This window comes from Doryrhamphus excisus, chromosome 14, assembly GCF_030265055.1.
Source record: "Doryrhamphus excisus isolate RoL2022-K1 chromosome 14, RoL_Dexc_1.0, whole genome shotgun sequence".
Classification (NCBI taxonomy): domain Eukaryota; kingdom Metazoa; phylum Chordata; class Actinopteri; order Syngnathiformes; family Syngnathidae; genus Doryrhamphus; species Doryrhamphus excisus.
Window position 1 is genome coordinate 20,479,633 of NC_080479.1, and position 25,646 is coordinate 20,505,278.

The 25,646-nt window shown below is 55.3% G+C and overlaps 1 protein-coding gene across 21 annotated transcripts in view; it reads right to left on the reverse strand.

Annotated features, from left to right (window-relative positions):
* The window catches only part of macf1a (microtubule actin crosslinking factor 1a), a 93,783-nt gene that overhangs the window by 20,529 nt on the left and 47,608 nt on the right, over positions 1–25,646 (reverse strand). For 18 of the 21 annotated variants that reach the window (XM_058046368.1, XM_058046364.1, XM_058046366.1 and 15 more), the window contains 28 exons: positions 25,432–25,567; positions 19,991–23,413; positions 19,735–19,902; positions 19,355–19,609; positions 18,740–19,261; positions 17,868–18,017; positions 17,567–17,800; positions 16,946–17,101; positions 16,691–16,864; positions 16,461–16,628; positions 16,085–16,276; positions 15,845–16,018; positions 15,643–15,766; positions 15,355–15,554; positions 14,915–15,232; positions 14,669–14,835; positions 14,274–14,430; positions 14,084–14,195; positions 13,927–13,992; positions 13,607–13,845; positions 13,405–13,534; positions 13,133–13,332; positions 12,527–13,019; positions 11,869–12,467; positions 11,608–11,796; positions 11,330–11,536; positions 10,441–10,758; positions 10,184–10,366 (listed from right to left, as the gene is read on the reverse strand). In XM_058046368.1, the coding sequence (XP_057902351.1) occupies positions 10,184–10,366; positions 10,441–10,758; positions 11,330–11,536; positions 11,608–11,796; positions 11,869–12,467; positions 12,527–13,019; positions 13,133–13,332; positions 13,405–13,534; positions 13,607–13,845; positions 13,927–13,992; positions 14,084–14,195; positions 14,274–14,430; positions 14,669–14,835; positions 14,915–15,232; positions 15,355–15,554; positions 15,643–15,766; positions 15,845–16,018; positions 16,085–16,276; positions 16,461–16,628; positions 16,691–16,864; positions 16,946–17,101; positions 17,567–17,800; positions 17,868–18,017; positions 18,740–19,261; positions 19,355–19,609; positions 19,735–19,902; positions 19,991–23,413; positions 25,432–25,567 (9,454 nt within the window). The remainder of the gene's footprint in view (positions 1–10,183; positions 10,367–10,440; positions 10,759–11,329; positions 11,537–11,607; positions 11,797–11,868; positions 12,468–12,526; positions 13,020–13,132; positions 13,333–13,404; positions 13,535–13,606; positions 13,846–13,926; positions 13,993–14,083; positions 14,196–14,273; positions 14,431–14,668; positions 14,836–14,914; positions 15,233–15,354; positions 15,555–15,642; positions 15,767–15,844; positions 16,019–16,084; positions 16,277–16,460; positions 16,629–16,690; positions 16,865–16,945; positions 17,102–17,566; positions 17,801–17,867; positions 18,018–18,739; positions 19,262–19,354; positions 19,610–19,734; positions 19,903–19,990; positions 23,414–25,431; positions 25,568–25,646) is intronic. The other 3 variants (XM_058046381.1, XM_058046383.1, XM_058046367.1) reach the window with 2 other exon arrangements.

The following is a 25,646-nucleotide window of genomic DNA, read 5'->3' on the forward strand; positions in this document are numbered from 1 at the left end:
GACACAGAAGCAGCCTGTGGAAAATATCCCACATAGAGATATACATATATGGGAGATATACATATATATATATATATATATATATTTGTGTATATATACACATAGATATATATATATACACACACATAGAGTATTTGTCATACTGGCTCTCCTCACGACATCCTCCTCCTCTTCCTCCTCGCTTCTTTGTCATCATCACCGTTCTCTTCCTCCCACTCGCTACCAAGACACACCCCTTTCCAAAGACACACCCCCATCACGAGGCCGCCTCCTGCTTCCGCCAACGCACCACATGAACGCCACAAAGACAAACATTCTGGTTTTTGCACAGCGATGAAAGACGGATGTTTGATTCCCGACTGTTCAACTCCAAACAGAACACTTAAGATAAGATAAGAGCACCTTTAAAGGGGTGCGTTGGGGGGGGGGGGGGGGGGGGTGTCCTTCACTCTGGAGCATCAAGATGAATACATCTTCATGACAAATATAAATAACTAAATATAAATATAAATAACATATTCCTGCATCAATCATACTCTTCTACTTGCTAGTCCACAAATATGCAAGATGCTAATCTAAATAAAACACTGGCTAATAGTGGTGACTATAGGGGTGTTATATCATGTCTCCAGGGCTCTAAAGAGCGTATGGAGAAGGTGGTAAAGAGTTCCTCTGTTGGAACAATGACAATATTCCAAGTAGAACTAAGGACATAAAGAGTTATTCTGTTGGAACAATGACAATATTCCAAGTAGAACTAAGGACGTAAAGAGTTCCTCTGTTGGAACAATGACAATATTCCAAGTAGAACTAAGGACATAAAGAGTTCCTCTGTTGGAACAATGACAATATTCCAAGTAGAACTAAGGACATAAAGAGTTCCTCTGTTGGAACAATGACAATATTCCAAGTAGAACTAAGGACATAAAGAGTTCCTCTGTTGGAACAATGACAATATTCCAAGTAGAACTAAGGACATAAAGAGTTCCTCTGTTGGAACAATGACAATATTCCAAGTAGAACTAAGGACATAAAGAGTTCCTCTGTTGGAACAATGACAATATTCCAAGTAGAACTAAGGACATAAAGAGTTCCTCTGTTGGAACAATGACAATATTCCAAGTAGAACTAAGGACGTAAAGAGTTATTCTGTTGGAACAATGGCAATATTCCAAGTAGAACTAAGGACATAAAGAGTTCCTCTGTTGGAACAATGACAATATTCCAAGTAGAACTAAGGACATAAAGAGTTCCTCTGTTGGAACAATGACAATATTCCAAGTAGAACTAAGGACATAAAGAGTTCCTCTGTTGGAACAATGACAATATTCCAAGTAGAACTAAGGACATAAAGAGTTCCTCTGTTGGAACAATGACAATATTCCAAGTAGAACTAAGGACGTAAAGAGTTATTCTGTTGGAACAATGACAATATTCCAAGTAGAACTAAGGACGTAAAGAGTTATTCTGTTGGAACAATGACAATATTCCAAGTAGAACTAAGGACGTAAAGAGTTATTCTGTTGGAACAATGACAATATTCCAAGTAGAACTAAGGACATAAAGAGTTCCTCTGTTGGAACAATGACAATATTCCAAGTAGAACTAAGGACATAAAGAGTTCCTCTGTTGGAACAATGACAATATTCCAAGTAGAACTAAGGACGTAAAGAGTTATTCTGTTGGAACAATGACAATATTCCAAGTAGAACTAAGGACATAAAGAGTTCCTCTGTTGGAACAATGACAATATTCCAAGTAGAACTAAGGACATAAAGAGTTCCTCTGTTGGAACAATGACAATATTCCAAGTAGAACTAAGTACATAAAGAGTTCCTCTGTTGGAACAATGACAATATTCCAAGTAGAACTAAGGACATAAAGAGTTCCTCTGTATGGAATAATGACAATGTTCCAAGTAGAACTAAGGACTCCACCTATCAGCTCCTACGTTTAGACGCCCTGAGGAAGGAAGTGAGAAGGTGAATGTTGCGTTTATGGATTTATCATTTTTTATTTATTTTATGTATTTATCATTCCATGCAATGACTGCTACTCTAAGCCCCGCCCCACACCCCGTTGTTTGTCTTCAGCCTATTTCCTCACTTCCTGCCAGCGACCTCGTTGCCCTCTCTCACTTCCTGCCTTTCAGCCCTCCATCCTTCCTCCCGTCAGAGGAGGAGGAAAAGCAGCTGCCACTGCGACGTGATGCAGATGGTGGACGTCTACGCTAGCTTGGTGCTACGTTGGCGTGTCTTCCTCACTGGACAAGAAGTCCCTCCCACAAACTGTCATCGCACGCCACTGATCAAATGCACGCATTACACCAAACTAGAGTAAACAGGAAATGGCCCAAAAGTCACCGCATCAACAAGACGTGTGGGGCGTCGGGTCAGTGGGTGCATGAAGACGCGCGTCGTCTAACAGCAAGCTGAGCTACGTCCATCTGTGTCTGTGTCTGTCCACGGGAGGCGCTGCCCCTTTAAATGCTTGTGCGGACGCCTGCCAGGCCGCCGCTCTTATCTCGGCACCAACCCAAGGTGCTCCTTCTGGCACCTCCCGAAACACGGAGGGTGGAAGGCCTCATCCAGAGCCGTAGGCTAACAAACTCAGACTCTGTCTTGTCTCCTTGTCTTGTCCTCAGACAGCACAGACGGGAGGACTGGTGGACTTAGCGAGACTCTTGCTGTGTTCAATGGAATCCGCCAGGACAGCGCCGGCTCACACGGTTAGACATTGGACAATACTTTTAGCTCCGACCGCACACTCGCCCAAATGCTAGACTACAAAAGTCAAAGCCTGGATTCTGATGCTGAGAGGAGGCCGCACACACACACACACACACACACACACACACACACGTATGTTGGTGCGTTGTGTACCATGAGATGAGAAACATATATAAGATTTATCATGACGTATGGGTCAGGCAAAGTGACTGAAGTAGGCTGGCACTGCTTTTAGAGGCACAGAAATAACCCGTGATCACACTCATGCCCACCCATGCAGGGGAGATTAGCGCTGACCTCCCACCCAAATGCACACACACACACACACACACACACACACACTTGTGAGCATGGTCGGACCAATGATGATATTGCGTTATTCCACGTGCATTTCCATTTCCTTCCATCTGGAAGCAAAGGATGACCACAGCGTACCTCCTCCCGGGTTCCACCATCAGGACACGCCAACATCGATCCGCCGTCCCGTTCGGAGGCGGCGGTTGACACGAAGACGGCACATTCATCCGGCCCTGGCGTCCTGTCCTCCCGGGCCAGACAGCCCTCCACCCGGCTGGGGTCTGCCTGAGCAAACAGACCCTGGAGCAGACCTGGCTCAAGGTGGTCCCACAGCGGCTCGGTGGACACCAGTGAAGGAAAGTCCAGAGCGGATTCGTCCGACTCCCAGTCGCTGTCCCCCGTCACGGAGCCCAGGACGAACTCCACCCCGTCTATTGCCGACTGGGTCCCCTCAGAGTACGAGTCCAAATCCTGGACATCCTCGCAGGCCGAGCTGACGTCCGAGGGCCCAGGGGGGGGCCGCTCGGGTGCTGCCATGTAAACAAAGCTGTCGGGGGACAGGATGGGGCCCTCCTCGTCCTCATTTTGCTCAGAGCAGGAAGAGGGCTTGGGTACAGGACTGGGGGGGGTGGAGTCTTGAAGCGGGGATGGGGGGCACTCGTTGAGAAACTGGGGGGGCACAGCCACGGCCAGGTAAACAAAACTATCTGACATGACAAAAGCCTCCGAATCTTTGGTGTCCACGGCAGCAGCACAGCTATCAGACTTAAAGGGGGGCTGAGGTAACCAGGGTGGGGGGGTCCGTGGCGGGGGGGGAGGCACGGAGTCTGACTTTGGACTGCTTGCGGTCACCTCAGCAGTAGTTTCCAAATCAAACACGTCCAGCCCTGACCACTCGTCTGGGGGACCCAAATTTTGTGTCTCCGCTTCAAAGGACGTCCCGTCGGCCTCCATCTCCAAGGCGTGCTCCTGGCAGGACGCGTCTGTAGACCCGTTGTAGTTTTCTCCTTCAACGCTTTGCAGATGCTCCTGGGAGTGATCTACCACAGCGCCCTCCATGCTGTCCGACCTGGACTGGTCAAACAAATCCAGCTCTGTTTCCAGCAGGTCTTCTTTCAACTCTCCCGTGCACGTCTCTCCTTCCGCCGTCTCCTCGGCAAGAGGGTCCGTGGGGCTTTGAGGAGAAGGAACGTTGCTCTCCTCACAATCCTCACTTTCCTGCTCCGACGAGGTCCGCGCTGGCCCCCAGTGTCCACTGTCCGTCTCAGTGGCGGCTGGATCCAGCAGGAACATCCCGCTGGAGTTGGACTCTTGTTGGAAACCAAGAGCCGAGTCCGTGGGGAAACTGCCTTCTTCTTCTTCTCCTTCACTGAAGACATCATCTCCACCTTCATCAATGAGACAATGTTCTTTCTCACAGTCTTGTGCTCGCATCGAGTCGAAGTCTTTCATGTGATGATCTTCACTTAGAGGAAGGGTTCCTCCCAAACTTCCCCATTCAGCATCGGGATTGTCCTCCAGACAAGGACGTGAATATGGATCATCTACACTCATTTCCACACCCTCCTGACCCTCCTCTTCACACCGTCTCTCCAACTCCAGGAAAAGTTCATCCGATTCAGCCTCTGAGCTGGGGGAGGGGGAGGGGGAGGTGCTGGGGACCCCGGGGCCCCCAAACCCCACTGGGGGGGTCAATACAGGCCAATGCCCAGAAGAGCCGCTTACATCCCATCTCTCCGATTCCAAAGTTTCCCTATCCCAAGACTGGTCCACGATCTCCCTGTTATCCAATTTAAGGACCGCCTCCCACTCCCGCTCCTCCCTTTCAGCCCTCTCCTCCTCCGCTTTCGCCCTTTCTAGCGTCCACACGGCCCCCCCATCATCCTCCTCCTCCAGCTCCTCCAGAATTCGACGCTCGTCCTCCTCAAATTTGAGCTCAGAAGGCGTGCGCTCTCTGAGATGGCCCCCCCAGCAGAGAAGACCCTCGGTGCTGCCCACATGACTGACACAAGGGGACGGTGGCAGACCTCCATACGCCAGCGACTCGTCTTCCTTCAGGAACGGAGATGGCGGGTCCAGCAGATAAAACGCCTCCTCATCCTGGCTGCCCTCCTCGGCCAAAAGGGGGGGCAAAGGAGGAAGTCCAGGGAAGCCCACTTGGGTCGTCTTTCCTGCTATGCGGCGAGGCCACGTGCGAGCCTTGGTGGGGGGGCAGAAGACCGGTTCAGGCTGGATGAGCGGCGTATTGTCCTCTTGGTCCAAAAGAGGGGAATCCCTTTCGGAATCTGAGGATTTGATCAATTCCACGGTTTCCTCAGGAATTTGCTTAATTCCCGTTTTCGAGGAGCTTGTAGTCCGTCTGTGTCCTACACGCCTTCCAGGGCTACGCTGAGGGGACACCCGAGCCTCTTGGGGGGGTGGGGGCACCGGCTCAGAGCGTTTCGCTTGTTTTTGCAATAAAATGTGAAGCTGCTTTTGTTTTGAAGGATGCTGCAGCAGAGGAGGAACGGGACAAGCTCCGGGCGGGAATAAAACTGAAGGAGTGTGGGGAGCGGAGGAGGAAGGCGAGGGTGTGTAAGGAGGTAAGGAAGGAGTGGAGGGGTGAGCGGGTTGAACGGCAAGAGGAGAGAGAGGGAGCCCCGCCCCCCCTGATGAACGTTTTTCGGAACCTTCAACGGATGACAAGTCAAGTCTCTCGGCCAACTCTGGAAAAGTTGGGGGCATGAAGGCCTTCCACGAGCGGCGGTTGGGATTGTCCTTCTTCTCCCCGGCCTGATGCCGCCTCTTGGCCGCAAGGGCCCCCCCCCCTGAGGCAGAGGCGGACGCCGTGTTGGGCAGACCGGGCCCGCCGCTAATCTGAGCGTCGCCGGTCAACTTTAAGGCATCAAAGATCACCCTTTCGTCAAGCTTCCTGGCTCCGCCCACGTTTTCAACAGCTCTGCAGACAAAAACGCCTCCTCGGTCGGCGCCGAGGGTGCCGTTGCTGGACAGCGTACTTCCCTCGCCTCTCGCCTCGCCGCCAGAGCCCAGCGTGCTCCGGGACGGTTGGCAGAGTTTGGTCCCTTGGTCGATCTGCTCGTTGATGCGCATGGTGTCGTAGATGGACCGCTGCGGGACGTAGCAGTCCTCGATGTACGCCTCATCCTCGTCGCCTTTCCCCAGGCAGCGGGGGCTCTGTCGGAGACAGTCGGGGCGACTCAGGGGCTTCCCCATGTGGGCGGTGGCAGGAAGGGAAGCTACCTGTGGGTTTGCTGCCAAGTGGAAATCAACACACAAAGATGGTCACAACACATTCGTCTCGGGGTCCGAAAAGTCCTTTGGCTTGCTGACCGTCCCCCCTATGTCACCTCAACAGCTGCGCACTGCCTTGCTCGTTGGCCCATGGCGTGTGGCATCAGGGAGGCAGAGACACGGGTGGCCCCCCCTCTGGCCACCATGTTACTCACAAGCTCTGTTTGTTTAAAAGCCTGCTGTGAACGGGACAAGGGTGGGGGGGATTGATGAGGGGGGGTATGGGGGGTCCTGAGAGGTGCAAAGTCCAACGTGAGGCCAGCTCGGAGCAGATAACGTCCCTTTGTGTCGCCTTCATCCGCGCTCAGAAAGTCTCTCCACCACTTGAGGTGTCTTCTCCCTGAGATCTGACCCCACTCGCATGTCGGTGTCCAAGTGGAGCGAGGGCTCGGACAAGTTGCAGCCAAGGAAGTGCAAGTCTCCTTTTAAGGTGACAACAGCCACACGCTTATCTCCAGGAAAAGGAGCGCGCGGAAAGTGCCAAATGAGAGGGCAGGAACCCCGCCATCGAGTCCTTGTGCCCCCACAAAGAAAGAACCCGGGATTTGTGTCATGGCTGCAAGAAGTGCAGGAACAAAAGCGCTCCAATATTTGGCAAAACGCGGAACAAAGAGGAATCCGTCCGAGGCGTCCGTCTTGGAAAGAAACCCCAGTCAATGTTTCAAAGCTGCTCTTTCATCCTGGTTCCTCTCCCTCGTCCTGGGATCATCCACGGCTCCAGGGGGGAGGTGGTCCAGCAGATCCAAAGCAGGCAGGTTCTTCAGGGGGTGGATCAAAAAAAAAAAAAAAAAAGGTCGGAGGAGGGGAGGGTGTTGATTCCCGATCCCGGCAGGCACGCGTGTCATGGGACGGTATATCCGGGGGGCAAAGACCCAGACGGCCCTCCAAGCTCAGGTCTCAGCTTTGGCTTGCAGGGGGTGTCCTCCACCCCCCCGCCCTGTCTTGGTCCAAAGTGCCACGCAATCCCAGTTCCCCGTTTCTTTTCTTTCCAGCGCTGCCGTCTGCTCTCGGCCGCCACACGCCTCAAATGCTTGCAGCTGCTAAAAAAATCCTCCTCTCCAACGCCCGCCCCTCCCTCTCTCTCTCTCTCTCTCTCTCTCTCTCTCTCTCTCTCTCTCTCTCTCTCTCTCTCTCTCTCTCTCCCTCCCTCGCTCGCTCACTCGCTCTTGCTGTTTGTGTTTGAATTCAGCTCCGTTTGTTCTGTTTCCTGCACGGGTATTCAAAGACAGGAAGTGCTCCAATCATGCTGGTTTCCTGCCTGGCGAAAGATGGGGTGGTGGGAGGCGGAGCTTGAGAGAAAGTTATGCGCGTAGGAAATCCCACACACGCCAAACTAAGAAGCTCTCATTCTCATCCAGCGAGAGTGAGAGGACACAAAGAATGGAAGAAGAAGGGAATGGGGGGGGGCTAACGGGACCGTGTGAGGATGATGATGGAGGTTCATCAGCCACGTAAGGATGAAGAAGAGCAGAGAAGAAGAGTGGATCCATTAAGACCAGTCGGTGTAAAAGGAACAAAGACAGGCTTGAAACTCAATCCTGGCTGGGGGAGACCAGCGACAGGCCGAGGGGCCGGGGGGGGGGCGGGGGCGGGGAGGAGGGTGGCTGTCCGTCTGGGCCGTTTAGAATTCCACGCAAGCGAGCGGCTCCTCGCTCAGTCACACGCTAGCGTGCTACCCTCACGGCCGTTATCTGGAGTCTCAGGCTTCCCGTGCCGCCAGATGTGGCCTTCCTCCTCCTCCTCCTCCTCCTCCTCCTCCTCCAGCGCCTCCTCAGCTTGATAAAAGCACACTTCTTTGGGAACGGTAGTGGGTCCCCACAGCATCAAACCTGAGACCAACCTATCATCTCAATCTCTCGTTTGCTTCGCTTCATCAAGTCCCAAAGGACAACCTTCCCCAGGCTTCACTACACATCTTAAAACGCAGTATGACCCTCTGCCAGCACCGGTAGTCAGCTTTGGTACCTCGCTTCCTCCATGACGGAGCTTCTTCCAAACCTTTCTTTTCAGGGTATGAAGACCAATGGTCACCAACATGCATATGGGGGCCATGCATGGACACACATATGTAACATACATGCAGGCGTGACCTCATGCAGCGCAACAGGACCATGCCTTGGCCACATGAGTGACATATGTGGGCTGCACGTGTGGCCACTAAATAGCCCCCCCCCCCAAAGAGGACCTGACAATGTAGGAAAGACCCGGGACACAACATGGCCGCTCCTCCTCCGCCCTGCAACATCACACTCCTCTCACGGCATGGCCTGCATGTCAAACATGCTAAATACTTCACTCTTTCTTTCCTGCTACTCAACCCCCCCCCCCTGCCCCCCCCCACGCGCACGTGCACGTGCACACACAGTCAGTTGTGCTGCAGCTGTCACTGCTGTGTCTCAGGCAAACGTCCTCTTGGAAACAAAAGAGGTTTGTTCCTGCATTGCACACACACACACACACACACACACACATGTACACACACACACACACACACATGTACACACACACACACACACACACACACATGTACACACACACCATCCTCCGCACCATGTCCTAATATTTGAGCTGGTAGAGAAACAAATACTGTAAGACATTACATTTCACCCACAGAATGGAGAGAGTGGAAAGTGAGGGGGCGGGGCCAAGCCACGGCGTGCCTTTCTAATTCACAACAGCTGAAGCAACACGGGACCTGAAAGTGGAGCGCACACGCACACGCACACACACACACACACATGCGCACACACACACACACGGCTGACATATTTCCCCCATGACAATGCTATAGCATGATACACACATGACAGGAAGGTCCAGCCAATCAGGGGATGACATTAGGTAAATGTAGTAATCATCATCATCATCATCATCATCACCAACATCCTCCATATATAGCATATATAGCATATATATATAGCATATCCATAGTGTGCCACATCCATGCCGTATATGCTACATCACATGGTCCAAAAGATTGGCGGATGTGAAAGTCCGCCCTAACCGATGACATCATCGATGAAGGTCTGTGTCCGTATACTTTTGTCCATGGAGTCAGACTAATGGAGGTGAATTCCCAGCTTAGGGGGAACCGGCCTGACCCACTTGGCCTCAGCGTTTACACCCACAAGCTCCTTCACATTCTGATGGGGGGGGGCGTGTGTGTGTGTGTATATGTGTGTGTGTAGTAGAGAGGCGGTGATGATAGAAAAATGAGTCACTGGCTAAAAGATGGTCACGGCCAACAAGATGGAGGACGAAGGAGGCGAACAGCATGACACGCACACGTATGTTCCAGCATACCTGGTCAGTCTGTCAGATGTGTGTGAAGGCAAACGTGGGGCAGCGGCATGCAAGGGGGGGGGGCGTTGGTGCCGCACCCTAGCGTGTGTGTGTGTGTGTGTGAGAGTGTGTGTGTGTGTGTGTGTGTGCAGACAGCTGAGATTCCACCCCCGGCCCAAAAAAGCCAGGCAGGAATCAGAAGCATCCTCGGATGCAACAGGAATCAAAGTCTGCTGGGAAACTTTTTGTTGGGAGAACATCACCCCCCCACCCACCCCCCACCCCTTCACTACATCACCCCCCCACCCCCTCCCCTCCCCCCTACATCCTCCACCCACCCTATTCTTTGAGGCATCATGATGACCTCATGGCTGTGGACTGGGGAGGGGAAGAGCCAGACAGTATTTAGCTTTCTAATGAGGGGGGGGGGAGAGAAGGAAACAAGGAAACAAGGAAACAAGGAAAGAAGGAAAGAAGGAAAGAAGGAAAGAAGGAAACAAGGAAACAAAGAAACAAGGAAACAAGGAAAGAAGGAAAGAAGGAAAGAAGGAAAGAAGGAAAGAAGGAGCCAGGAGGTCACTCACCTTGAACTCCTGCAGCTGCCGCTTGATGATGTCCACCTCCGAGCCCACGGCGCCCTGCGCGTCCAGAGCCTCCTGGGCCGCTCCCAGCAGGCCTTGCAGCTCCCCCACCAGGCGGTAGAAGACCCCCACCCTCTCCGCCGCATCCTCGATCTGCACCAGCCTGGCCTGGCCGCGCTCGCTCAGCTGGCAGAGAACAATCGCCATTAGCGTTGGGGGCTCCTTTCGTTTCCTCCTCCTCCTCCTCCTCCTCCTCTCACCTTGCCAGCCTGCCGACTCAGCGCCTCCGTCTCCCGTCGGAGAGCCAGCAGGTCGGGGGAGGAGCCCTCTCGGCGAAGCATGGCGGTGCAGTCGGACGCGTGCGCTTCCAGCTCGGCGCGTAGGGCGGCCAGACGTGACAGGAAGCCCCCGAGCGTGTCCGCCTGGGAGGCCAGCGAGTCGGCATCGCGCCCGACGGGGCCGAGCGAGTCCAGCTCGTCATCCAGGTCGGCCAGGCGTGAGAAGACGTCCCGCACGTGCGACTGGACCTCGCCGATGCCGTGGAGGCGGGACTCCAGGTTGGAGCAGCACTGCTCGATCTGAGACCGGAAAAAGGAAGATCAGACGCAAATACCACTTCCACACTTCTTAGCGCTCCTCCCAGCCTCAATAGGAAGCATCCCGTGGCGTTCGATCTGGACATACACGCCCCCATGACACGACAGCGCACCCGAGGACACGCCTCCTACGGCACCTCGTGAAGTGGGGGGCCAAATAGAAATAATAGAGCAGCGGGTGTTACAGAAGCCCACCATGACCATATATGGTCACAGGAAGACAGTGGATGTGGATCCTGTCAGGCATTGCTACGTTTATATGAACGATAAGATGCGCTACGTTTATATGAACGATAAGATGCGCTACGTTGATATGAACGATAAGATGCGCTACGTTTATATGAACGATAAGATGTGCTACGTTGATATGAACGATAAGATGTGCTACGTTGATATGAACGATAAGATGTGCTACGTTTATATGAATGATAAGATGTGCTACGTTTATATGAACGATAAGATGTGCTACGTTGATATGAACGATAAGATGTGCTACGTTTATATGAACGATAAGATGTGCTCACCTATGAAATATGAAAATATGAAGGCTCACCTTGTTGGTAACGTCTTCGTACTCGGCCTGGGTGTTCCTGGCTTGTTCCTGGAGGCCGTGTGCCCCCTCGGTGTCACTCCCTTGCGTCTGGGGAGCGTCCTGCAGCAGCCCCCGGGCCAGGTCTTGCAGGTAGGCCACCTGAGGCTGCAGACACCTGAGGCTCTCCTGCTGGCTCCTCAGCCTCTCCAGGCTCTTAGCGCTACAGGCCTGAATCAAAGACGGACAAGGTAAGGGGGGCGATGGCAGACCCGGCGGCATCGTGGCTCTGCTGTCGGTACCTGAGGTCCTAAAGCCTCCTGGACTTCGATCTGGTGCTTTGCGGCCTCCAGCCGCCTCTCCACAGCCTGCTGGCCCTCCTCAAACTCCTTCAGGCGGCCTGCCAGCTCTTCAAGCTGCGCGGTGCGGCCGTGGAGCCTCTCGCCCAAGCCGTCTAAGCGCCGGTTCAACTGCGCCTTCTCGTCTCGCACCTGGAGACACGTTTGGGTCAGAGCGTTTGTCTTCCAGCCGTGGTGAAGATGGACCTTCGCCATGCTTGCTACCTCCTCATCGCCGATGCAGCACTCCTCCAGCAGTTGATCAGCGGCTGCGTTGAAGGCCTCGAGCAGCGGCGTCCGGCGGTCCAAGTCCAGGGAGAGCGCTCTGGCCTTCTGCAGGGCTTCGTCCAGACCAGACGAGTGGAGCGAGGGCTGGATGTCTTCATGCTTCCCCTCACATTGGGCCAACCAGGGCGTGAGCTCGGCCTTGTGCTGCTGGTATCTTTGGGCCTTGGTCAGGGTGCTCCTCAGCCTGCTTTCACGCTCCGAGAGCCTCCCGTTCACCTCCTCCCAGTCCTGCCGCAGGAGGGCCAGGCGGGACTGCAAGGCGGCCCGCTCGTCCCTGCCGGCGGGCAGAGCGGCGAGCAGCACGGCGCCCTCGGCCTGGATGAGCTCGTAGGATCCTCGCTGGCCGGCGACGGAGCGCTGGAGATGGTCCGTGTCGGCCAGCAGCGAGCGAATGGCGTCGGGCCGGCAGGGCAGCGAGTCGAGCGACGAGTCTCTAAGTTCCGCCTGCCGGTCGAGCCACGAGCGCAAATCCTCAAACATCTGCTGGAACTGCTGGGTGGAGGACAGAGCGGCCTGCAGCTGGGCGAGACCTTCAGCTGTGGAGAAAAGCAGGTCAAGTCACGTGTCACGGTTCTTCGTACCCGAGCCCATGTACCTGCACGATCCTCCAGGTTCTTCAAGGGGCCGCTGACGCTCTCCAGACGCTTCTTCAGCTCGTCCTTCAGGTACGGTTCTGCCACGATGTCGCTCAGCTCCCGACAGAGACGCTCCGCCTCACCCAACTCGGCCCTCCGCCTCTCCAGCTCCGAGCGGACCTCGCCCGTCTCCTGCAGGCGGGCTTTCAGCTCCTCTGGCCGCGTGCTCAGCGAGTCCTGAGCGTCCAGACGCTCGGCGAGGGCCGCCACGCTGGAGGAGAGCTCCCGCAGCAGATCCTGGTAGCGCTGGCTGGTTCCCTGAGCCTGGCCGATGCGCTCCGACCGCCGGGTGAGCCTGTCCGTCAGGTTCTGCCACTGCTGGGAGATGGAGTCCTGCTCGGCCCGGACCTCCTCCAGCTCCTCGGTGTCCCGGGTCTGGGAAAGGATGCCCTCGGCCGACCGGGTCAGCTGCTCGAACTGCGGCCGACGGCTGTCGAACTCCCGCAGCATGAACTGGAAAAAGAGGGCGTTACTGGTGCTGTCACCTGGGCGCCGCCACCTGGGCGCCGCCACCTGGGCGCCGCCACCTGGGCGCCGTCACCTGGGCGCCATCGGGGCGTGCCCACCTGGACCTGCTGCTCCTGCGTGCTCAGCATGTTGGGGTCGATGCTGAGCGGTCCAAGCACGCTCATCATCAGCTCCTTCTCCATCAGCCACGGACCCAGCTGGGAGGCCGCCGCCGCAAAGCTGCCCAGCCGGTCGGCGCACGCCTCCAGCTCCGCCTGCCGCCGGACCGCCGTCTGATTGGCCGAGAGCCAGCGAGAGTCTGAGGACGGCCGCCAAGGGAGAGTTGATGACGCGGCACGTGATGTGGATTTGTGGCACGTGCGGCACATACCGATCTCCTGCAGCTGCTGCCTCCAGACGTCCGCCTCGGGAGAGTCTGGGTTGTCGGCCATGAGCTTCCTCAGCGTTCCTCTCAGCTCCTCCACCTTGGCCGAGTGCTCCGCCAGCTCCGAGAGCAAAGCCTGAGGTCACCAGATGGAGACAAAGTGTCTCTACGGGGCTACGCTGCCAAAAGAGCTCAGTGCGAGGCTCACCTTGTTCTCCTGAGCCTGGGCGCGCACCACCTCCGCTTTGGATGGGGAGGCGGCCCCTCCCTGTCCCAGGTTGACCTCTTTGTCCTTCAGCCAGTCCTTGAGGTCCTCGGCGCCCCGCCTGGCCATCTGCCTCAGCTCCAGCGAGGCCTGCTGGCGGCCCAGACGCTCCTTCAGGTCCGTGCCGAGGGCTTCCTGTCGAGCATTGACGTCCGACACGGCCACCTGGATCTCCGTCAGGTCTGGTGGAGCAAACGGGGGAATGATCATTTTACGAGAAGATGGAAGCCCACGTCCAGATGACTCAGGTAGACAAGGCTCACCTTTGCAAGTGTGGATGCCATTGACACTGCTGGGACCTACAGAGCCGTTGACTTGGGGGGCGGCGCCTATGACCCCACCACACACACACACAGGTCACTCACGCTGACCTCATATTCTGGCAGGACGTTGAGATATTCTCCAAAGCTGTACTCTTACTGGTTTTGGTCTGCGGGGCCGTGATGTCGATGACTTGGGCCTCCAGCTCTGAGCCGCTCTTGTTCAGCTGCTGGACCCTGGCCCCCTGGGTCTCCCACTCCTTCAACAGGTCCTGGGGGGGACCACAGCGGCGCGTGAAGAACAGCAGAAGAACCACCTCTTGGTGCGCCGTGGCTGCATGGTGACCCACCTGAAGCTGCTGTACTCTCCTCTGCAGCGCCTCCGTGTCCACGCTGAGCTCCTTGGCGGGCAGCTGCTCCTGCGCCGCCTGGAGCCACCTGAGGAGGGAGCCGGAGAGGCTGCGGAACTGGAGCAGCTGCTGCTCGCACGCCACGATGGCCGCCAGTCTGAAAAAGGTGAGATTGCGAGACGGTGAAGAAAGCGCCTTTTCATTCTTCATCATCTCTTTAACTTGACGCCCTGAAACTATCTGAGAGATGGTGAAAGATGGCCGCTCATGGCCGCCATGCCGTCCTGGGCGGATGGCAGACTTAGGAAATGCTTCTTTGACCTTCCAGGCGCCATCAGTCTGTCGCTAAGGATTACTCTGCTCTTCCTTGTCTTTTTTGTCCCCTTCATGGTCACCTTTGGTTGACGTTGTCCTCCAGCTGCTTAAAGTCCCCGCTGACATCTCTCATGTGGTCCAGTAAGCTTTGCGTGGGACCCAAAACCTGGGACGTGCAGAGTTCTTCACCAAGGCTGCAGAAGGACTTGAGCTGAGCCGCCTCCTGTTGCAGCTCCGACCTCACCTCCTGCGGAAAGACCCCATCATCCCCCCGTCAGTCCAAACCTTCTGGAGCTTCCAAGTCACGTGCAGAGATTTCAGCAGACCTCCACGGTCTGCCTGTAGTCTTCAACGCTGCGGTCGGGCTGACCCGCCGGGCTCAGAGCCTTCATCCGGCTGTGGGTGAAGACCCCCAGGTCGGCCCCCAGCCGCTCGTAGCTCTCCAGCCTGGGCAGCAGAGTCTTGAGGGCCGCCTCTCGCTCGGCTTGGTCGGCCTGGGCGGCGGCAAACCTCCGGGTCAGCTCGTCCAGGGATACCTGCAGGCCCGAGGCCGTGGAGGCGTCGGGGCTCTGAAGCAGCTTGGAGACGGACTCCCGTGTCGCCTCCACGCTGCCCTGCCGGGACAGCAACTCCTGGCGAAGTTTCTGGTTGGGAAAAAAGGCTTACGATTGGTGCCATTCACACAACATCCAGCAGATGGCGCCGTTGCTTCTACTGATGTTGGAAAGCTGCAGGTCAGTCCACTAAACAGCTGAGCTTCTCCCACCTGGTTTTGGGTCAGGGCGTCTTGAAGCGCCTGCGCTGTGGGCTGGACCGGTCCCGGGTTGAGGGCCAGCGTGTCCAGCCAGCCGAGCAGAGCCCCCAAGCCCTCCTGCACGCTGACCGACTGAGCCACCGCCGTCTGCAGCTGCTCGGCCCGCTCGGACACGGACACGGAGAGCGAACAGAACCTCTTCTCCAAGCCGTCTGAAAAGGAGCGGTCCAAATACGTGACAGGGGCCCAGGTTGCCGTGACGCGGTGTGACGCGGCGTGACGCGGTGTGACGTGGCGTACCTGCGGCACACAGGATGTCCACGGCCTTCAGCCAGGGAGACTCGTCCGTGCTGACCAGAAGCCTTCCCGCTCTTTTGACTTTTTCCAACTGCACGGAACGCTCGGCCAGCTCATCCTGCAGCAGCTGAGCACAGAGAACACGCTAGAAGAACATCGCCCACAGCCAGCGGGCCCGCAGGCACGCATGCGCCGCGTGTGTCACCTGGACTTGTCTGAGGGTGTTGTGCAGGTTTTGGGGATCCGTGTCTCCACCGGGCCTGGCTATGCTTTGGTTCTGTTCCTGGGTGCTGAGCCAGGAATGAAGAGAGATCACCTCGTCCTGGTACTGCTGGTACCTCTCCAGAAGAGCAGACAGGCGGCCCCCCAACTCCGACGCCTACAAAGACATGAGAAGAATCCCGAGTCGTGCATGAACGCGTCACCCGACGCAGGCGCCGCTCACCTTGGCGTGCAGCGAGGCGTATCTGTGGTTGGCGTCCTGCAGCTTGTCCGCCACCAGCCGCTTGGTGGTCTCCATCGCAGGGTCCGAGCCGCCCGCCTGCTCCACGGCTCCCTGGACGGAGTCCACGACCTTCTGACCCGAGATGGAGACGAAGCGCAGGTCCGCCTTGTGGCAAATGACGTCCTCCACCAGCTGCCAACACAATCACGAACGTTGGTACCGAAGGTCACGCTGGTCGCTACGTCTTACCTTCTAGCATATTGGCCGCCATCTTAGCCGCTTATTCTACTACGTGCTTATTCTACCAGGAGCACGGCTTGGTTCTCCTTCAATAGTTATTATCTTCAGACTTTGTGAGAGCAAAGCAAAGGTCCACCTTTCTGTGCTCCTCCAGCCTGTTCTTCAGTTCCTGCGCATCCGTCTCTCCTTCCCCCAAGCAGCGTAGTTCCTGCTCGCTCTGTTCCAGCCAGGAGACCAGGCCTCCATGCTCCTGCAGGAACTTGGCCAGCTCGTCCTTCAGCACCTCAGACTTCCTGAGCCGCTCCTACAAGCGGCCATTCGGTGAAGATAAAGGCCCCATCTCAAGGAATGTTCTAGAGGGAGTACCTGGCAGCTCTGCAGCCTGTCCTGGTGCCGAGCCTGCAGGTGGTCCAGGGTGGCCCTCAGACGTCCTTTCTCCTCTGGAGGAAGCGTGGAATCTGGCTGGTCCAGCAGGGAACGAGCCGACTGGGAGATGCGGACGAGCTGGGCCTGCTGAGACTGGAGACGCCGGAGCTCGGCCTGCGTGGTTCAAGGTCAAACAACAGAAGGTCATGAAGATGCGGAGAGACGATCCAGATGCTGAAGGAGAAGACCTCGCACCTGCAGAGCCTCGGTGTGAGATGCCACGGTGGAGTCAGGCTGTGAGGTGGACAGGTCGGGGACGTCTTCAGCTGCTCGGTCAGGAGAACACTGGAGGTCCTGGAGCAGGGAGTCCATCTGGGCTTGTGTCTCCTGCAGCTCCTCAAAAGCTTTGGCCTGAAGAACAATCGGGAAAACATCAAACACAAGAAAACTTCATTCCTCCTCTCGTCTCGTGGACACGTGGTTGGGCGATACTGACAATTTAGTATCAATCTGATACCAAGTACATGCGGTATTGCAGTACTGCGGATTCTGATAGTGAAGATCCTTGAATGCCTTTCATTCGTCCACCATGAACATCATCAGAATAAAACAAAGGAAACAGTGGCTGTCTGAAGACCTACTAGAAGGTGTGGAGATGCCTCTCACCTTCTGTGTGATGTGCTGCATGAATGCTGGCTGTCTGAAGACCTACTAGAAGGTGTGGAGATGCCCCTCACCCTGTGTGTGATGTGCTGCATGAATGGTGGTCTGAAGGCCTACTAGAAGGTGTGGAGATGCCTCTCACCCTCTGTGTGATGTGCTGCATGAATGCTGGCTGTCTGAAGACCTACTAGAAGGTGTGGAGATGCCTCTCACCCTCTGTGTGATGTGGCGTACAGTGGCATCGATGGCGGTGTCCAGCTGCGACACGGAGATGTTGGCCGAGTCGGTCAGCGAGCCGTACCGCTCCTTCATATGCACCAGCTCCACCTGCAGCTTCTCTCTCTCCTCTGGACTCAGGCCGTCTCCTCGCTCGGCCAGGAAGTCCTCCACGGAGCGAATGGCCTCGGTGATTTCCTCCGCTCTCGTCTGGAGGTCCCTCTGGACTTCCTGGGGGAGAGACACCACACGCATGACTAAAGGTTCTAAACAAGGTCTCCTTGCAAAAACGTCCCACCTTTAACTTCTTCTGCTTCTCCTGCAGGACGTTCATGTCCTCTGATTCCACTCCTGCTCTCTGGTTGGCCAGAAGGTCGGCCGCTCCAGCCAACCACACGCTGAGGCCTTGGAGCTTCTGAGAACATTCTGCTTTCTGCTGCTGCACCACCTGAGAAGATGGAGCCAAACATTATCGTTGGGATTATGAAATCCTGGACATTCCCAGATAAGCTAGACAACGCTTTGCCTGGCCACGCCCCCGCACATTGTGTCCACACGCACACACACACACACACACACACGCACAATAGAAACCACACAAGACAAAGATCTTTATTGCTGCTTTGCCCCCCCCCACACGAACACGGCGGGGTGGCAGGAAGAAAAGTGGGTGAGGAAGCCGTTACCGTGGCGACACACCCTCAGTGGCAATCTGGAACAGCAAGGCAACAGATTAATAAACACACGTGTTACTACACAAGGAAGCACCTGCAGGACGCCATCTTTACTTTCACTTTCACTTTCCACTTTACCAGGAAACTAACAACCAGGAAGGAATGGAAATATGAAATATTCCATATCTGCCATAGCTGCCATGGCAACACTCACCATGTTAGCAAAGGGATAGCATACAGATAACATAGAGGGGGGGCCATGATGCTCATGGGGGGGCTCCCTGGGATAAGTACTCCCTGGGATAAGTACTCCCTGGGATAAGTACTCCCTGGGATAAGTACTCCCTGGGATAAGTAGTGAGGTGAATACTGTAGTATCATGGTGTGCTTGTGCATGTGCTAGGCGTGTGCTAGGCGTGTGCTAAGCGTGTGCTGGTATTAGTAAGAAAAGCAGGAGTATTCCAAACCAAAGCGACGCCATCATGGTTTTCCAAACCTCCTCCTCAAGCCGCATCCGTCTGAGATGGTCGGCATCATCCTTGTCTCTCTCCCGCCGGGGTCGCCCCTCCTCCTCCTCCTCCCCCTCCTCCTCCAGCTGGGCCGAGAGGGCGTCGTCACGCGCCCGGGTTTTTCCGGCCAAGCCGTGGAAGGCCGTCTGCATCCGGTGGAGCTGCACCAGGAGCTGCCTGCTCTGCTCGGGGGCCAGGTCCCGGGCCCTCTCCGAAATGAAGACCTGGACGTCCAGAACCACGTTGCCGACCTCGCTGGTGCGAGCCGTCAGACTGGACCGCATCTCCTTGGAGACAAGAGAAGGAAGGATTAGGACGCGGACACGTGAAGCATCCAACAGCACCGGGATGGTCAAACTTGCCTTGCCAAGACGCAACTGATGTGAACGTCCACCACGGTGGTCTTCCACCTTCTCACTTCCTGCCATCTCAGCTTCCGTCTCCCTCAACCAGGACAGAAGAGCCGCAACTCGAGCTCCGAGTGACCTCAGCTCTGCTGTTACTGCCTCCTGAGGGCAATCCAGATCAACGCTGAGGCACCGTACCGCAACCGCGTCCACATGTGACCAGAACCTGATCTGCTCTGACTTCAGAAGACCTACCTTGTGTGCATCTCCTTGCAGAGGGTCCTGTGGAGGCATCCTGGCAGCCTGGTACCTCGGGTCCAAGCTTCCTTGGTCCTTCTCCAGAGCCAGTAGGAGCTGGTCAGGGACATCTTCGGGGTGGGGCTTCAAGAGTTTCTCAACAGCTTCCACTTCTGCTGTGGTCTCAGGCTCCAGGTCACGCAGGTCACGCAGGTCACGCAGGTCACGCAGGTCACGCAGGTCACACAGGTCACACAGGTCCACATCCAAAGCCTGGCAGGCAAGACGCTGGGTCACAACTGAATACACGACCCCATGACCCCATGACCCCATGATCCCATGTCTGTGTGGAAGTGGTCCCAATTCATCTCCCTCTACCATCTAAGAACCTCCATCACCTGCGTCTGTCCGGCGATGTCCTCCAAGGCGGCGGGGCTGCGTCCAAGCACCTGATGCTGGTGCTGTTGAAGGACCTCCTGACCTCTGACCTCCTGGTGTCCGACCGTGGAGACCAGAGGCACCGCTCTGTGGTGGTGCTCCAAGACCTCTTGATGCACCAGCGAGAACTGGAGACAAGGGAAGAACACGTGCATGTGATGAAGATGTTTATCCTCCAAAGTACATGCAGAAGTTGCATGCATTGCAGTTCCATACCCTGCCAGAAGAGGACGCCACCGCCTCCGTGTCAAAGGACCTTGCATCTCCATTGTCTTCTCCAAGTGGAGCCGACAGTCCAGGTGATCCCGAGGCAATAGGAGCCTCTTCTGAAAGGATCGCTTGAGTTTCTGGAGACCTACGTTGTGGCTGATCTTCACTTTGAGGTGGCAATTCAAGACCTTTGGTGGTTCTATCTTCTGGTGGGTGGCACTCATCTTCTTCTGGTTCTGCTGGATGTTCTGGTTGTGTGCTGCACGCCCGAGACCGAATGACCACAGGTTGTAGTTCAGGAGAACCACCAGCATGTTCTGAATGGATTTCTTTCAGATGATCCTGCATCGGTTCCTCAGGGCAAGAGCTTCGTTCCTCTGGCTGACTGGAAGCTCTTGTAGATCCCATCCTTACCTTTCCACCAACAAAGGCCTCGGGGTCTGCGGCTGCTAACAGACCCTCTGGGTTGGCTTCTCCTTGATGGACCATTAAGTTGCCGCTAGCAGACCAAGCTTTTATCTTCTTACTTCTTTGACCTTCCACGGGTTTAACCCATGAAGGTGTCTCCTTTTCCAACTTCTCTCTGCAGTCCCCGACATTTGCAACGTCTTTGTCTTCTTTCAAAGTCTCCTCACTCTGTGGAGCATCATGGGGTCTGAGGGCATCACCAGCACCTCTGATGTTTGAGATCTCCTTCTTCCTGACCAGCACCTGCAGCTTCTTGTCACTCACTCCTGCTTCTGCTTCAACCCCCTGGATGGGGATGTTCTCCTCGGCTTTGAGCATCAGGGCGGCTTTCTGTTCATCTGGCAGGCTGGACCTTGGAGGTAACTCCTGCTCAGTCCTTCCAGCAACGTCCTGAGAGATGACTGACTGATCATCTTCACTCGTCTGCTCCTTCCTGTCCACATTCACCACGACCTTTGGCACTTCAGTAGGTTCTTCTGTTAGCTCGCCATCTTCAGTCTTTGCTTCATGCGGAGGTCCACCGGTCTGACTGTTCCGTGTTTTGGACTGGTCTTTGTCTGGTTTCTTATCTGCACCAGCTTGATGAACCTCCACTTCTTCTTCCCCGAGCCTGGCTTTCTTTTTAGCTCGTCTCTTCTTCTTGCTTTTGCTCTCCGTCTCTTTAGACTCCAAGGTTTGGCCGTCCACCGACGTTCCTTCATCGTTCCTCTGTGCAACATTCCCCATCCTACGTTCCTGGACGCTCGGGTTTCCCTGCTCCTGTTCCTGAGTGGCAGCTGTGGTCTCAGCTCTTCTGGAATCAGTCAGTGGTCCATCAAAGCTTCTGACCAAAGTACCGCTCTCATCACTGGATCTACACCAAACCTTCTCAGGTGTCCCAGGTCTCAGGTCTCTGTCCTCTTCCTCACGTTGGTCAGCGGTGCTCGCAAGCGCTTGAGTTGATTCTGTAGCCAAACCTTCAGGTATGCGTTCCTCCCATCTAGCATCTCCGCTCTGGTCTCCTGTCGGCCTTGCAGATGTTGATGGAGGAGCCTGGTGTGATGTGGATGGGCGTGTCTGTGGTGTGGCCTCCTGGATGGCCTCCTGGATGGCCTGCTGGATTCTTTTCTCGACATTTGTAGCAAATGTACTCAAAAGGTCAATGGATGGATCTGGTCCCAGTAGAACCTGTACCCCAGATACAGGCCTTTCCGTACGGTCCTCTTCGTTTATAATACCACCGGGGGCTTCAGGAAGGGGGAGCCTTTCCCCGGTGCTGATGTCAATGATGCCCCCGCTGTCCGCCTGGCTTTGGAGAAGTCTCAAAGCTGGACCAGGGTCCACTTGCTCTGCCGCCACAGCTTCAGGAAGAGTCAGGCTGCTTCCTGTTGCCGGATTCTCAATACCTCTGAAGGCTTCCACCTCCAGGAAGCGTTTGCCAGTCTCAATGTCCATCTTGGCCTGTCTAACAAGGGCGGAGTACGGCACAATCTGAGCGCTTTCAGGGTCCATCACCCCTGGAGCTCCAGCGCTTGAGGCCATGACTTCATCTTTGGTCTTGTCTGGGAGAAGCCCCCAAGGAACAGCCTCTGCCAAGGTGACCTTACGTCTGGAGTGGGGGTCAGAGACGGCCCCCGTTGTTGCTTGTGGAGCTGCAGCCTCTGAGTGTGAGGGGCTGACCTTTCCTTGGAAAGCCCGCTCTAGTTCCTCCAAGCCAGGAGCCATGGAGACATCTACAAGACCTCTAGCCACAGCATCGGAATCTGACAGCCTCATTCCCGAAGCATGATGGATGACCCCGCCCTCGGCCACCTGCCTGAGGAGCACCTGATAAGCATCTCTGGGGGCTATGAAGCCCTTTTCCATGGCCTGCTCCAGAGGAACCGGACACTCGGTCTCTGGATCAATAACACCTTCCATCTGGAGCTGCAAGCTGGCTTTGGTGAGGGCGGCTGGTGTCCCACCCACCTTTGCTTTGCGTGCCTTCTCCAGCGCTAACAGTTCTTCTCTTTGATTGACGTCTATCAGTCCCAGCTTTGATGCCAACGTGACGGAGACTTTCTTGTCCCTGCGTAGGTCAAAACCCCCCCCTGATGCCACCTGGGCCTCCAGCAGCCGAGCCGCAGTGTTGGCGTCGATCAAACCCCCCCGGGCCGCCTCCCCCACGCCGCAAACCTGACGTCTCTCGACATCCACAATCCCTGCCAGGGTTTTATCCGACCTGAGGACAGTCCACATCAGATCCTCATCTAGGAGGCCTTCCTGGAGCACTTCATCCAGGCTCAGCGAGGCACCGCCCAAACCCCCAAACAATCCCGCCCGAGCCATCAATTTGACCGCCGTGTGACCAGGAAGGACCCCCTGAGCCACCGCTTCATCCGGGAGCAACCGTTCCCCGTCTTCAGTCAGCAGACCTCCCTTTGCCAGATCCAGGACCAGCCTTGACAGCTCATCGTCATCCTCCTCTTCCTCAGCAGCAGCTTTAGCTAACTTCGAGGCAGGAACTTCCTGTTTCAGCATCTTCGGTTCAGCCGGACTCTTCCTGGATTCCGGACTTTCTGTGTCTCCATCTTCTTCTAAGGAGGGTTTAGGTATCCACTTCTCGTCAGCGTTCTGGTGGGAACTCTCTTGTGTTCCGTTGGTTCCAGTGGGCTCCAAATCCTGGTGTGGTGAGACTCCACTGGACGTTCCTTCTTCAGCGTCGACTGGCCTGCCACTTTTCTCCTTTTCCGTCACGCTCAGGTCGTCCAGCTCGGCCTGGTCTCCTTCATGGAGGCCTTCGGTCAGGCCTTCGGTCAGACTCGCATCCAGGGAAAGGCAGACGGGGGCATCGGGACAGAGGAGCCCCCCCGTGTTGATGAGCTGGGCCTCCAGCAGAACACGACAGGTGTCCTGGTCAATAAGACCACGTCGGGCCGCTTGAAAAACCGGGAAGGTTTCCACCGTTCCCAGGTCCATCCCCCCGGCGATACAAATATCAGTCTAGACAAAAAGAAGAGAAAAAAAGGGGTGTCAGTTTGCGTCCCAAAATACCCATCAGATATTTCTATATCAGATATGGGTACCAGATTGTTGGTGACATCAAACTACTACAGGGTCCACGTCCTTCTGGTTAGCACATCAACTAACTAGCTAACTAGCTAACTCAAGCCATAAAGTCACATGACGCCACGTCAAGCTAATGAGCAGCTAAGGAAACATCGTTAGCCAACATCCTGGAATAAAAGGCAGGTACTCACCGCATGGGCGCGTCCGCTTGAACACACACAGCCGGGCGCCACACGTTGCAAGCTGCTGGTTAGCGTTGGGCATGCCACCGTGTCCCCCCCCTCCCCCCACTCTTCTATTGTCTCCATCGTCCACAACGCCCATGTTGGACACCAACACATCCTTCTCTTTTGTCCGCCATTAAACATATTCTGGACTAGGGCGCAAACGCCCCGGGTTTGAATCTCCACTAGCAACATCGCTGGCATCGGTCATGTGAAATATAAGCTTGTGTTCTGTGTTCTGTGTTGTATGTTGTATGTTCTATGTTCTATGCTCTATCCATGCATCTTATCATCAACGTAGCCGTTCCTCCACGCCCACAGCATGGATGGTGGCCTTTTTTAGAGGGCTCGGTCATCAAACTATTGCATCCCATTTCATGCATCGTTAGCGCACTCATGCTAAGTGTCTGAAGGACGTGTGTGTTGATGTCTGACATTAGGATTGTGGACGATGGACAACGTGTCCTTTAAAGGTCTCCTCCAGACAGAACCTGATGATGACCAGGACGTCCCGACGGCTCCTTGGGCGGCAGTTAGTCAATGTCAGGCTGGTTTAACAGTAGCACACGGTTAAAGGCTCGCATGACACAACACACACACACACACACACACACACAATCTGGACACAACATGCTGATGGTGCGGCGGCAAAGCAACACATTTGTGTTAGCCAAGTGGCTAAGTGGTGAAACATCAGCTCCCTTCTAGAAGAATCAGTCAGACCGGTCCAGGTCCTCATGAGGGTTTCCCAGACCTTCCCATGTATACACTTGGTACTTCCTGTGGGCCCTGGCTAATAAACACATTACAATGGGACTGCCTGTGTGTATTAGCTTGCGGTTCCAACTCTGTACAGTAGGGGGCATGGTACCTCTGACACTTAGCACACCTGCTCTGCCAGGATGGAGTACCAGGATAAAGTACCAGGATGGAGTACCAGGATGGAGTACCAGGATAAAGTACCAGGATGGAGTACCAGGATAAAGTACCAGGATGGAGTACCAGGATGGAGTACCAGGATAAAGTACCAGGATGGAGTACCAGGATGGAGTACCAGGAAGTACATGAGTTGAAGGGGTAATTTAGTGGGCATTCACAGGCCTTTAGTGGACGTGATACGCTAGGTAGCTACTTCCTGACCCACTGACTCAGCCTGGGATGCTAACTAATGCTAATTATTAGCATATGAAATGGAAGTGAATGTGATGCATTTGTGTATGCTAACCACCTTTGGATGACCTTCGTGAAATACTAATTATGACATTGGATGGATGTCTCCGAGAGACGGATCATGTGCGCTTGGAACATGAAGCATGAAGGTGGGCACCAGAAAGACCCTGGCCAGGAAGTAGGTCTTCTGTGTTGATGGTGGGAGCTGGTGGAGATGTTTAAGGTTTAAGGCTCGCTCGTTGAAAAGTAGCCAGGTGACGCTGCTGGAATTCATGTGGTACTGATGCAGGCCTGATGATGATGATGGTGATGGTGATGATGGTGGTGATGATGATGATGGTGGTGGTGTTAGTGACGTGAGTGCAGGCGTTGTGAAGGACGTGACGTGCTCCACACCAGCGACGCCTTCATTTGTTAAACCGAGTGATTGAGGGACATTTTAACTATCGAGTACACACACACGCAGTATAAGCTAGACAGAAGTAGTAGTACTCTACAGTACGCTCATACTCAAAGACGCTTGACCTCCTCGTTCCTGGAAGGTCTGAGCTCCCTCACCTTTCTCTCCTCCTCCTCGGCCAGTCGTTGCTCCAGCTGCTGCAGCTGCTGCGTGGACGAGTCACACATGCGCTTGTAGGTGCACGTCAGCTGCTCCAGCTGGGCCTCCACGTGGGCGCGCTCCTCCGGGGACAGCCTGGATGGGCGGGGCGGCACAGGGACAGAAGTTATGACCTGGCAGCCATGCTAAAATGGCCCCTCGAGATGTTTCCTGC